This window comes from Lonchura striata, chromosome 2 (genome assembly GCF_046129695.1).
Source record: "Lonchura striata isolate bLonStr1 chromosome 2, bLonStr1.mat, whole genome shotgun sequence".
In the NCBI taxonomy this organism is placed as follows: Eukaryota; Metazoa; Chordata; class Aves; order Passeriformes; family Estrildidae; genus Lonchura; species Lonchura striata.
In genome coordinates, this window is record NC_134604.1 from 14,696,233 (window position 1) to 14,709,482 (window position 13,250).

Genomic DNA, 13,250 nt, shown 5'->3' on the forward strand with positions numbered 1-13,250 from the left:
TCCAGCACGTGGAAGGTGGTGCAGATGCACTTACTGCAGTCCAGCTTCTCCCTTGGGGATGCAGATCTCTCAGCAGCTCTTACCATCCCCTGGTTATACCTGAGTTGTTACCAGCAAAATCAAGAGACATGGTCCCTTGCCCTCAGCAGGAGGCCGTGAGATGTAAACTCCTGACAATTCAGACAGTGCCACCAGTAATCCTACTGGCTGGCAGTTTATAATGCTTTGTTCCACATGCCAAAGGAGACCAGACCTCTTCTAAGCAAAAAAAAATTGTCTGTATAGCCACACAGACTTATGCTACTAATAAAGGTTTGTTTTATTTGCCTAAAAGTCACAGAAAACTGAGTTGAAACTGTCCCTGAAGAAGCTGTGTAGCACAATCAGAACAAAAAGGCTTCACAGAATGTTTTCTCACCCACTCTTTGAAACCCCAATGCTGGATAACCTCTCCCAGAAATCTCTCTGTGTTTCATTAAAAACAAAATACTGACCTAACTGCTGCAATTCAAGCCTACAGTTTCTTTTCTAAACACAGTGGAGAAAGGGAAATGGAGAAAAGGAAAAAGTTCTCCCTTTCTCATTTGTGTTTTTCTGACACAGGTCCTTCAAGGTTCTCACACATCCTTTCAATATTTTTTTCTCTGCATTATATGACAAAAATCCTTTCAACTTCTTACAAATATTTAATTACATACAACTAATTTTTGTTCCAGGAGGCCATGTATTTGATGCTGAAGCCAGAGAGCTGTCCTACTGTGTAGCAGGAGATGAAATTGTGTAAAATGCATAGGTCTGTTTTGTCTCAGTAGAGCTTTAGCTTCTTCTTGGTGAAAACCATCCAAAAAGCATGAAGACAACAAGGTGCAGTGAAAACAACTGAACCACAGAAAGACACAGTTTTAGGGCTGAGTGCTCCATATCCTAACATGAAGACACCCATGGAAAAATGGCCACAGGGATGAATGCCCATCACCTTGAGTCTTCTCGTCTCCGTTTGGTGCTGTCTCTAATCTTCTGCAATGAAAGCTGCCTTTTCATAGCTGAGCATGACACAGGGCTGGGCAGGAGGGGCTCCTGGCTGTCAGGAACTTTCTTTTCCCAGTGAATGGTGGAGCAGAGACCAGCATCCCTCCTCCCAGGATGTCTCTCAGGGCCTTTGTCTCGGGAGGTTTGGAGTCCGTGGCTGCGTGCGGGGCCGTGGCTGGGGCCGTGGCTGCTGGGGCTCCTGGGGCTGCGGGGGCAGCGGCCGCTGCTGCACTCGCAGCTGCTTCGGGGTGGGCCTGGATGGAGGCTGAGGCAGCTCCCGCATCCCATTCTCACGGTCCATGGGCAGAGTCTGCATCACTCGCTCCTCCTCTGCAACAGCACAAGGACCCCGCAGTCAGACATGCACCAAGGAGTCAAAAAGACACAGAAATGTCCTTGGCCCAAGCAAGAAAAAGCCAAATATTGGTTTTTAACCTGCCACTCTCAGGTGTTCCTGCTGTCCCAGCAAAAATCACCTCTCTCTGCACGTGCCAGGCCAACATGAAAGCTTTTAGCAGCCTGGCAGAGGTCAAGGTAGTTGGAGCACTTGGGTCTGTTGGGGGAACCAGCTTTATCAGGGAGGCCCCAGTAGACATCAATGGACACCCCCAGCCCGAGCTGCTCTGTCCCCTTTTGGAAGCTGTTGAAGGGAAAGAGATCTAACCTCAGGAAGCAACACCAAAGCACTCTGCCCTGCCTTTGTCTGTGCTGGGATTTCCAGACTCCTGGCAGCCAGAGATCCCTTTTGCCAGCATTAATTTTCACACACAAAGAAGTAAATTCATACCAACTGACTTCTGATCACTGACTCATCATTTCTGAAATATCACTCAACGTAGGGATTCAGGGATTTACCTCTCAAGACACTGAGTTTGCCTTAAACTCATAGCAAACTCTTTCAGAGAGGTTAGTCACCATAAAATAATCACTAAAATATTCGTTCTCATTTTCTCAGACTCATTTTCTTAATTCCTGTTGAATCCAGGTCCAAGAACTGAGGATATGGTATCACTGCACAGCTGATGCAGTGGTCTGTACCACTCAAAAGAGAACAGCCATAATGTAAAATAATACTCAGGTGGCTTTCTCAAAGCACATATCAGAAAGCGAGCCTGGCAATGCCAGCTGATCTACAAAGAGTCACCATATGCTAAAACCAGGTTATTGCTCATGTCAGGACAGAGAGAATGCTCCTGACCACAGGGCTACTGTCAGTGGGAAGCTCTAATATTTTAGGTTGCTGGATAGCAAAACAAATCCTCTTAAACACTTACCATAAACTTCATTCCTTTTTGTTTTCTTCCTTCTGATACAATAAATAAGACAAATCACAAAGATGACAAAGAAGACTGCACCTCCTGCTATGCCTAAGATGAGATAAAAGTCCATCTTGCCTAGTTAAGGGGAAGAAAGAGAATGTTAGATGGAAAGAAATAACTTGCACAACATCTACTTAGCATTGTCTATTTTCTTCCATTGACTGTAAAGGCAGACCAGTAGAGACCCCACTCTTTGCCTTTTACTTGAAAACAACAGAAATTTGCTGTTCCTCATTGTTGAGAATTTTAATTGCTCCCTGATTCAAGTTCTGCAGAAAATTGAAAGCAGAGCATTCATGTGTGCCAGCTCACTGTATTTAAATTGCCAGCATTACACCAAGGTGTCTTTTGCTTTTTCTATGCCTGTTTTTCAAGATGAGTGCAAGAGAAGCCCAGACAGATTATACACATATATACTATTATATAGTATACACATATAATTACACTTCCATGAAAAGCTGGCTGAGCTAAAGCCCACCTGAAACGTACCTTGCCTGTAAAGATCAAAATTCAAGGTGATTGGCCTCAAATGCAGGACCAAGTGTTCACAGAGGGCCACAGGGTTAGAAGGAGGTTTGACTGCAAGATGAGGGATTTTTAATCTACTATGGATCTGGCAGAGTCTTGCCACTACACAGAAAATTTGAGAGGTATTTAGTTTGGGTAGGAAGAGTAGTGCTCCATGTTCTTAGGGGGTTTTTGGTGTCTGAGAACTTCTATGTTTGTACCTTCTCCAACTCAATTCACCCTGTGAAAAAAGAGTGTTTCTTAAGGGTGAGAAAAAGTGAAATCAAAATTGTCTAGACGATGGCTGATGTCTGCCCATAGCAGCAGTACAGGCAGAGCTGCGCTTGCCTGGCTCGTGCCCTGGCATGGGCAGCTTCAGCTAGCACTTCCTCATCCAGACAAGGTGTTTGGGATAGTCTGCCCTGTCTTAAACACACCTAATCCAGCAGCACACTTTCATACCTGGTTCCAAAGTCCATGACACATCCTGCTCACCCCTTCCCAATGCTAACATCAATGGGACTGTGCAGTCCATCAAGTCAGGCAGCAGCAAAAAAATACATTGCTTGGCATTTTTGAAATCAGAAGGATTATTCAGGAGGCAACAGCTGCACAGGAGAGCAGTGGCCATCCTGTCCCTCAGCTCTTTGCCCTTCAGACAGAATCAACAGACCTGAGATCACTTCAGTAAAGCCTTTATGCCTTAAGGCTTGCTCCCTCCCTTCTCACACCATAGGCTGTCCTTCAAACTTGGACTTTCCCTAAATTCACTGTGGCAGAAATAGGTAAAAAATGGAAATACTGAGCCAGCTCTTGTAAGCCCCGCCCTGTAACTCTCCACCAGCTCCAGCAGGAATGTAGAGTAAGAGAATGCTTCAAGCAGAGCACATGTGGATATGTGGGATGAACCCAAGTCTGGCAAATTCAAGGACTTTTCGCCAGCACTGCACTGGAATTCTGGACTTTGAGCTGAGAACCACACCCAGTGTCAAACCAGTGTGATCTGTCCTTTTTTGTGCCCTAACTTGCAAAACCTTTACGTGGGAGGATGACAACTGTGATGACTTTTGGTTCTTTTGCCTGCTGAACCATTTTCATCATGACTCTCCCCATTTAAAATGCAATCTTTTCAGTCCTTTTGCTGCATCTGTGGTTAACTCAATAGGAACACCATGATACATTTGAGCCATGCTTATCTGACTTGTGTAACCCTGAAGAAAAATCCTCCATAACCTCCCTCCTGATTTCTAGGCCAAGCTGAAGAGTCCAAGCAGCTTATTTTTTCCCTTGTGAGAGAACTCATCCACACCCATGGGTAGCAGGCACCCACCACATAAATAGACATGATTACGGAGAGGAGAAAAACACAACAGCTTTCCCCACAGGAGAAGGGGAGGAGCAAAACCCCTCTCACATCCCACTGCCCTCAGCAGTGGCCCACCCTAGCACATTCTGACAAAAGAGATTTCTTACCTGAGCATTTAATTGCTTTTTCAGTCATTTTTTCACTGACTTGGTTCTTAGCAACGCATCGGAACGTCCCTGAATTCCACCCGTGCCATTCCAGCACTGTTGCATTCTTTTGGATTTTTTTGCCATTGGGTTGAGTCAGTTCTATTGTAAATGCTTCATCCTTTCCCTTCTCTTTTGCTTCATTCTTGGCCTTCTGTTTTGCTTCACACTTGACAGATACACTTTTATTCCTGCATTCAGCGATGAGGACTGGCTGAGGGACAGGTTCTGAAAAAGAAGGGAAGGGACAAGCACATCTGAGAGAGTTTCTCCTCTTGAAAGGTTCTGGTATTAAGCAGAACAGAGAATTAACCCCAAATCACCAGCTAATGAGATCATAGAAGAATGAAGAGGAAATTAGACCTCTACTAAAGAACTAACAAGGCAATAATAAAGAAAATGCAGAGCAGTAGCCTACATAGTTGCCCCAGTAAAGCAGAGCTGAGCACCAGGCAGGTGAGGGGAGGAACCTGAGTCTTCAGGTGGGTGGAAGGAACTCAAAGCCACAGCCCCCTCCACCTCTGGACCCTGTGTTTTGGTGCAAGTGAAGTTGATCCTGCTCCACCTGTGCCCATCAGGGAGAGATTTTCTCTAAAGCAGGAAAAACTATTAAAAGCTCCTTATGATGCACTGTGTGCTACCCAGAGGCACTCAGCAGGCACGACAGCACAGCATGGAAGGCCATCAACCCAGAATGGAGAGCACAAAACAGACACTTCAGTTCTCAATGAGGTTATGACAGAAAAAAATGATTTCTGTCTCTTCTTATGCCCTGAAAATAACTTGCTCCCTTTTGGTTCCAGTTTCTCTATCACTGGTGGCACTGAGAGAGGCAGAAAATCCTGCATGGTTTTCCTCAAGTAAGGGCAACTGGTAGGGACAGCAAATTAATTATTTCTACTTCTAAGACCAGATAAACAAAAACATGCCAGTGCCACTCTAGTTACAGGCTGAGTAAATTATGGAGCTCATAAATTCTAAAGCAAATGAGGACTGCTCATAGCACACGCAGTCAAGGCTCACACCACCACTACCACAGCCACCCTTTCCTTGGTAAGCCCACTCCTCCTCTGTGGGTCTCAGATTCAGTCAAAGAGAGAAACAGGAGTTTCTCGCCAGGCAAAAGCCTGGGAAAGAGCTGGAGAAGAATGTAAATAATTCTTTATCTCTCTTGTTGCTCACATTGTTTATAGTTAAGTTCTATCACTGTACATCAAGCACTTTGCACCAATAGTGTGGGTGGTTTGCACTTCAGGACCAATGGAGTTGGTCCTCACAAAGCTCTGTATAAAGAGCAGTGTATTTTAAATAAACCTGAGTCTTTACTCTCACAACCTTCTGAGTCAGAGTCTCTTCATTCCCATCTTGCCTCAATAGTGACACCCCTCTGCAAACTGGAACCTTTTATTCAGGGAAACATTCCAGTGGGAAACACTGGAGTCCAGGTGCTGGAGTTGTGTGAGGATATCATTGGGACAATTTTATTTTTTTAAAACAACTGTTTGTCCAGCCCTGGTAACAAAGGGCCAGTCTGGCTGACAAATTACTATAGGATACAAGAATTACTACAGGACTTCCAAAACCATGTGTCAGAGGTAACACACTCTGCTGCACAGCAGAGGAAATGATGCAGCACACAGCTGCATCATTGCAGCTTGACCTGAAATGAGGACACCCCAATGACAGTAGAGTGGCTTCAGATAGAGTGGCTTCAGACATGAGCAAGAAGCATCAGGCTCTGATGACTTCCTGAATCTGTTTACAGTAATAGCTCCCAAAGCAGTGAGACACCCTCACTGCTCAGCAGCTGTTAGACACGGGGCCTCCCATTGCACAGAAACCCTGCTAAAACCATTCCAGCTGTCATTGCTGCCTCAATAAGGCATCATTTCTGTAATCCCAGCTGGTGCCACAAACTCAAGATGTTGGCAAAGGTGTGCATGGTGACTGAAGAAGGACAGAACAAAGCTATCTATCCCTTTATTGTGGGAAAAAAACCAAGCTGTCCTACAGCTTAGAGGCCTGGAGATGCCATAGCAGTTATTAAGGAGCAGAATAGCCAGCTCCATCATCCCTACTCACCCCAAAACCTTTGGGCTGCTACTGCTCTGATCTTTTAGGGCAAGATACAGCACAGGAATGGAGACTGCCCTCATACTTTGAGCCCAAGCAGCTGAAATCCCCAGGTGTGTGCTTAACTGTGCTTCAAAGAGCACAGTCTTCATATTTGTTGTGTTGTGCTATGCAAGGAGAGGGTGCAGGAGTCTTCTTCCACTGCAAATTCAGCTCCTATTGTGGTTTATCTCAGGGGAGGTGACTGCTGGATATTTTGTATGTTAGAGCAAAAATGGAGTGGGTTTCCATTGCCTGAATGAAGGCATTTAGTGCCATCTGGACTCCTGAGCTCTCCTCAAGGGGCTGGCAACACAAGTTGCTCAGCTTGCTGGACCAGCAGCCAGAGAACAAAAGTCATAACTCAGTACCCATAAAATGACACCAGAAATACCTGAAACCCACAGTGCATCAGCCACAACTGTACCCCATAGGCTGCTGTGGTCCTAACAGAGGTTTCTGGAAGCAGGATGCTGCTGGGGGCCCAGTCCCCTCTCAGGGTCCCACCCCAGCTTAGGGTCTTAGCACTGTTTGTGGTGCTGCAGTAGGACTGACCACCCCCACCCTGCTGTCAGTGTGAACCTGTTCCCAGCTGCTTTCTTGGGCACAGCTGGAAACCTGTTGGCTGACAAACAGGGGAGCCATAAAGAAGCCAGGGATTTGAGGCCATCAATCAGAGCAAGAGAAGGGAGAAGAGAGGCAGGCTGCTGTCAGAGGCAGGAAGAAAAAGGTATGTCCTACAGAAGTCACCCCTTCCTCATCAGAAAGGAGGGCTGTGGGAGAGAGCAGACAATAGCAAGTCCTGTTCAGCAGTCATGGGCATGGTATTGGAAAAGCAAAAACTCACCCTGAACAAAGAATATGACATTTTCTTCCGCCTTCAGTTTTCCATCCTTCTGATAAACCATCACCGTGTAGTTTCCACTGTCCGCTTTCTCCACGCGCTGGATTTGCAGAGTCCCATTCCGGAGTATGGCACACCTGCACTGCTCCTTGTTCACAAAGTGCTTAGTTTTGTTATCTTTGATCTGAACCAGCCTTTGTCCCCCTCTAGTCCATGTTGCCTCATAGATGTTCCCAGGAGCAGTGATGCTGAGAAGAGCTGTCTCATTCACTGCCTTGTAAATCCAGCTGGTGCTGATGCCTGTCGAGGGAAGCACAGCCAGCCCCTCAGTTGTCTCCAGCAGCCACCCAAAAGGCTGTCATTTGCTATGCCACCCTTTCCTGAGCTGCCTAAGCCCCTCTGCTTCACTGATGCCATCTTCTTCCCCTACTCCAAAATATTTCTTGATTGTTCTTTAGATAAATGCCAGCATCCAATTTAATTCTGAGAGGCAAGAAAGCTAAGAGCCCAGCTTTCAAAAGCTGAATTTATACCTTGGCTGACTTACTTGGAGTGACTCTGGATGCCAAGATTCATGGCCTCCCATTCAGTTTAACATGAACTTAGCCCTTCCTGAAAAGAAGGTCCCTTCTGTGTTTTGCACATGGCACAGGCTGGCACCCAGAGAGCCCATCACTGCAAGCATTACTGCAGACAGCAAAAATAGTCACAGCCCTGAACAGCAGAATCATTTCAGCCACCCCAGTGACAGCAATGATGATAATAGTGGTAGCCCATTTCAAGCTGTGAGTGTAAGGCGTTGAACTGGAGGCACACCCACAGCAATGCCCCCCCTGCCTCCTATCCCAGTTACTCTGCCCCACTGGAATGTATCCACTTGATTTTTCTAGCATGGGATCCTGATGGGGCAGGTAAGGCAGGAAGACACAGCCACCAGCATCCTGTCAACTGAAGGGCTGCAGGAGTCATTACAAGAAAAGCTACTGCCAAAACAAACCTCAAAAATCTTCTCTTCCTTTGATTCCAGGTCCCTTCTCCAGAACAGAGAAGAATAGGAGCTTCCCAAAGGGAGTGTCAGGACTGAGAAGCACCTGAGCATGGGGCTGCCAAAGGGGATATTCACTAAACATCCTCTGTATTTCCAGTAGTGGGAGGATGAACTCCTGGAGCAGTGCCCGGGTGCTCTGCCTGCTCCAGGCTGCTTCAGCCACCGTCTCTGCAGGCCCCATTTCTGGTGAGCCAGGACTTGGGAAACTTTGCTGGGAGGTCATTTCAAGTAAGGAACTGTCCCCAGCCCCGTGGCAGGTGGACAAACCTGCAGGAGGAGGGCGAAATCTGTGTGCAATTGTCAAGTGGGATAAGCTCACCCAGAGCCACAGCTTATTTAGTTTGTCATTTTATCGTGTTCATTCCTCCTCAATTTACAGGGTGAAGCCAATCAGCAGGAGGAGATTTCCCTTCCCATCAACAGAGCTGATTCTGCCCTAATTTTATGTATTTTAAGTACTTTTTTCCCCACAGAGAGAATAAACCTGTGTTTATGCATATTTTTATTACAGTCCTTCACTCCTTGTATCTAGGATAATGATAAATGGCACCACAGAGGGGAAACTGAAACCCAGTGGCTATTTCATTAAACTAACAATATTAAAGATAATCAGAGAACTAAAATAGCATGCCTCTGAACAAGAACATTAATGCTGTAGTGCTTCTGGCAATTCACCACCTCTAAAGAGAGGTTGTTCTTTCAGCATTGCCTTTCTTGCAAGGTATTCGATATATCTAATGAAATGTCCTGAAATAAAGCTATCAGCTAAACAGCCTTAGAAGCAGCTATGCCCCACACAGATGACACTACATGTTATACCCAGATATTTGAATTCTGATACTTGCTTCTGCTCAGTCATGAACAAGTATTTAGAGATAGTAATAGGATTTCTTTGCATAACAGACACTACTTAGATTTTCTCTCTGGAAGTAAAGAAAGAAAGTAATCTGAGTTTTCAAGGATAATTCAATGGCATCTCTGTGGACCAGAGGCATCTCTAGATATTGATCTGATCTCCACAGTCTTTCTAGTGGAAAGCTGAGTATCCCACACGTATGATACTAAAAATCTGTTTCGCTAATGAAACAACACATCTGATAAAAATGCCAACTAAAATGTGCTCCAAGGGGCAGAAAGGCTTTAACTGAGAGACTACAGCTCACTCACAGTCACAAGAAAGAGTTAAAAGAAAAAGCTCCCATAGTAATTTTAGAGAAGGAAGTCTCTGAAACAATTTTCCATTCAAGGAAATAATCCTTATTTCTGCTAGAGAAGATGTTTTATAGATTGTGTACGTAAAAAGAAGAAATCCTTATTTATCTATTAATTTTGTTCTGAAGGAAAAGCATAGCATTAAACAGTCATACATGCAAACTTAGTGGAATGAAACCGAGGGGAAAAAAATTATGCAGGCTTGTATTGTCTCCATCTCTTAAAACCTTCTCTAATCTATGAGTTAACACCTTAATTAAGTTTTTAGATTAATATTTTAAAAAATAATGAGAACAATAATATGCAAAATATAAAAAATATATGTAGTTGCTTGCTGTTTTCACATCTTAAACTCCAGCTCCACTGAGGACACTGAAATATATCACTCTTTTAATATTTATGGAAGAATATAAATTGTACTTTCAAAAGATTTGCACATCTTTGATAAGAAAAGGAAATTATATGCGATAATGCACAGTGAACTGGATCTCTAATGTAGTACAAGCTGCCTCAAGGGCAGAAAGCAAACTGTATGCTGACATTTCTCATTACACATGTGTCAAATTAAGGCTCATTAACTTAAAACCAAAACTCTTTACAGCTTATTATTATAACTGGAATAGGAAACTCAGGTCCTGCCCTCCCCCTGGCTGAAAATTAAATCAAATAATAATAGCAATAACCCAGATGTCTTCACTCATTGGAAAAGTGGAACAAGTTTCTTATCAGTAGCAGCCCACCAAGTTGTAAATGCTTTAAAATACAATTTTAACATCAGTCCAAAAGAGAAAAAAAAAAAAACTGTAAGAAAAACTCACATTTTACAGTGGGAAATAAAAGCAGCAAGCACTTGACTAGGAAAATCCTCCTAAAGTTCATTTTCAGGGTCAAAAAACATCCAGTGTTGCCTTGTCTAGTGATAGCTCCTGGCAGGTGAGAAGGTTTTCTGCTGTGAGCAAGCAGTGATGGGACATGTCGGCACAGCCTTTGTGCCCTCCTCCTCTCCTCCAGCACTTCTCATTTCTAGCAGAGGCGGAAATAAGCCCCAACAGAGTGTTTTGTCTGCATGGAGGCAACATGGAGACACAAAGAAAATGGGCACTAAAATGCAGGAAATGCCCTGGAGGTTTGTCCACCCAGCTGGAGGGAGAGATAGGGCCCTTGTCCTCCTCAATGCTCACCTGAAGAGCTCAGTTCCAGCACCCACATGCCACCATCCTAGTGGGAGGGATGCAGTTTTTGGGTGGGGGAGTGATAGGAATCCTAATTCTCCCCCACAGCCTCAGCAGCAGCAAGGGGAGAGCAAGCCCAGGAGCCCCAGAGAGGAGCAGGTGGCTGTTGGACAACACTTGAAAAGGAGACACACTTCCCTTGGAAACCATCAGGATCAGCTTGGCATCAACATCTGGTGTATGAAGGGCTGGCCAGAGGCACAAAGGCTTCCTGCAGGCAGGGCCAGCCACTCCAGCAAGCTGTGAGAGGGATGAGCATGGAAGGGGGTGAGAATGCTGCCTTGATCGAGCCACAAACCAGCTCCGAAGCTGGCTGATGTGGGAAAGACAGCAAGGAAAGAAGCTGTGAGGAGCTAGGTCCAAAATCATGTGAGAATCTAATAAAGTCCTTATTCCCGATTCCAATACAAAACAGATGGAGTGGTGAGGATTTTGAGTCTTACCCTCATCAGCATAATTCCTCTGCTTCAGCAGCCACTGAAATCTTCCAGCTTTTTGTCATGGATGTAGGCCAAGAAAGAAGACAAAAGAAAATCTGTGGCACTAGAACTGTACAATAGTAGATAAATCTTGTTCGTTCATGTCATTCCTTTTCCTTGAGGTTAAAGGAAGATCTTGTAAGACATCTCCCCTTCTCCAGCTTAATAATTTTTTACTGGTATTAATGAGGTTAAAAAAAAAAAAAAAACACTCCCTGCAGGAAAACCTAGTTTTTCTTCCTTTTTTCTGCTACTGTTTCCTTCCAAAGAACACACAAAGGAGGCATACACAAAAGGAGAGAGGAAGCAACAGCAGCAAGATCACATTTCTGTGCCCGACCTCCACCCTCTGTGGCAAGAAACAAGCTGAGAGCAAGGACTGCCACATTTGGGTATCTCCTCAGCCAAGCAAGCTGTGTTAAACTCTTGGACACATCTGCTTCCAGCCCCAGCACCCAAAAAAATTGGGGCAAAGGCATCAACCCTGATTTCTCCTCAGTTTTTTGGAGGCTTTTTTGCTGGATCCATCAAGCAGAGCAGAGGGAGGCCCAGCATGGTGAAAACACTGTCCATGCTCTGCTCAACTTTGTCTCCATTCTTTTTCAGGGAAACATCTCTCAAAGCCACCTCCTTCTTCCAGGGTACCCCTGCACATTGTCTGTTTGTTGGCATGTTCACACTGCCAGCACCCTGGGGTGGGAATTGTCATGGAAAAAATGAAATACAAATGGAAAGATGTGTGCTTGTGTGAATGTGAGAGAGAGAAGACAGGCAAAGCTTCTTAGTGGTAGAGCCAGGTGTAAAAGTGAAGACCACTGCCTCCAGTTAATCAGTTTGGCATTGCCCACATGCCACACACAATCTCCTAAACTCACAGCTGAAATGGGTCACACCAAAGGCCCCTATAGTCCAGCAAACCAGCTCACCAAACATCCTGGTTGCTGTTGGAGCAACAGGTAGGCAGGAGCAAGAACCCATTCATAAAGGATATAAACTGTCTGTTCAAAAATGACCTTACTGTGAGCAGTGAAGAAGCACTTGAGAGGAAAGCTGAGGGCTCAATGACTGATGTCCTATGGTAACTGGACACCACAGAAGTGACACCAGGCCTTGGTATTCCTGAGTACTTGGTGCACATGCACAAAATCCACTTGCAAGATTTTGAGTAACAAAAGCCACAAGCACAGCCAAACCTGCATCACTTACCTGCAGCAAGAATTCCCCATGAGATCCTGGAATGGCTTGTCCCAAAAGCAGCCCCTTTTTTAAGCAGCCTCTGAAACCTCTTGCACCATCAGACCTAGCTGGAGAAAGACAAAGCAGCCCATGTCTCTAAGCTCAGTCTTCCTGCCCGATGACAAGTGGGGAAATGTCAATATTCTGCCAGCTTTAGCCTTCCCTCTTGAAAAGCAAAGCAACATCTTGCTGCAGTCCTGACTGGGCTTTGATCCCCATTTTAGAAGAAGGATTTTTTTGGATGTTACTTGGAAGAAAGCACTCTAAGTTGTTGCACTGATGTCTCTGTTTTCCCTTCAAGGAGAGCCCCAGAGAGGGCACTGAGGAGAAAGTGCCTGAAGGTGTCTCTGGAAAGAACAGCAGCTCTGGGCTGCAGGCACAGAGGAAATCTAGAAGCCAGCATGTACCTTCAGAGATGTGGCATGGCATAAACATCCTGAGAACAGCTACAGCAGAGAGCACTGCCAGAGCAGCCCCTGCACCAGCCATAAATGCCCTCCCAGGTGGAGGGAGTGGCACAGAGAGAGCTGTGGCTGGAGCTCTGTGTGGCCACAGCCAGACACTGGCCCAAGCTGTGCTGGGCAGGACAAGGTGAGCTGTAGATAGCAGTGCTCTCACATGCTTCTCCTCGCTGCAGACACCCTCTCTATTCACACAGGAAGTAACACCACTGGATTAAACAAAGTCAGCTAGAAAACCCGGGCAGTGATAGAAAAGCAG

The 13,250-nt window shown here is 45.4% G+C and overlaps 1 protein-coding gene across 1 annotated transcript; it reads right to left on the bottom strand.

The window, feature by feature from the left end:
- Nucleotides 1-295: 295 nt before the first annotated feature.
- CD2 (CD2 molecule) lies at nucleotides 296-10,557 on the bottom strand. Its single transcript, XM_031505861.2, has 5 exons — nucleotides 10,402-10,557; nucleotides 7,327-7,623; nucleotides 4,329-4,595; nucleotides 2,304-2,423; nucleotides 296-1,359 (listed from the first exon to the last, which is right to left on the bottom strand). Exons 1-5 carry the CDS (start codon nucleotides 10,460-10,462, stop codon nucleotides 1,151-1,153), a joined length of 954 nt encoding a protein of 317 aa, XP_031361721.2. The 5' UTR covers nucleotides 10,463-10,557; the 3' UTR covers nucleotides 296-1,150.
- Between the last annotated feature and the right edge of the window lie 2,693 nt (nucleotides 10,558-13,250).

What these genes read in the sequence shown, in the direction of transcription:
- CD2 (XM_031505861.2), bottom strand. Translation starts at nt 10,462, where the DNA reads ATGAACTTTAGGAGGATTTTCCTAGTCAAGTGCTTGCTGCTTTTATTT. An exon ending in TTTATTTCCCACTGTAAAAT is followed by an intron (nt 7,624 to 10,401) that starts GTGAGTTTTTCT and finishes TTCCCTCGACAG; the next exon opens with GCATCAGCACCAGCTGGATT. An exon ending in AAAAAGGAATGAAGTTTATG is followed by an intron (nt 1,360 to 2,303) that starts GTAAGTGTTTAA and finishes GTGCTGTTGCAG; the next exon opens with AGGAGGAGCGAGTGATGCAG.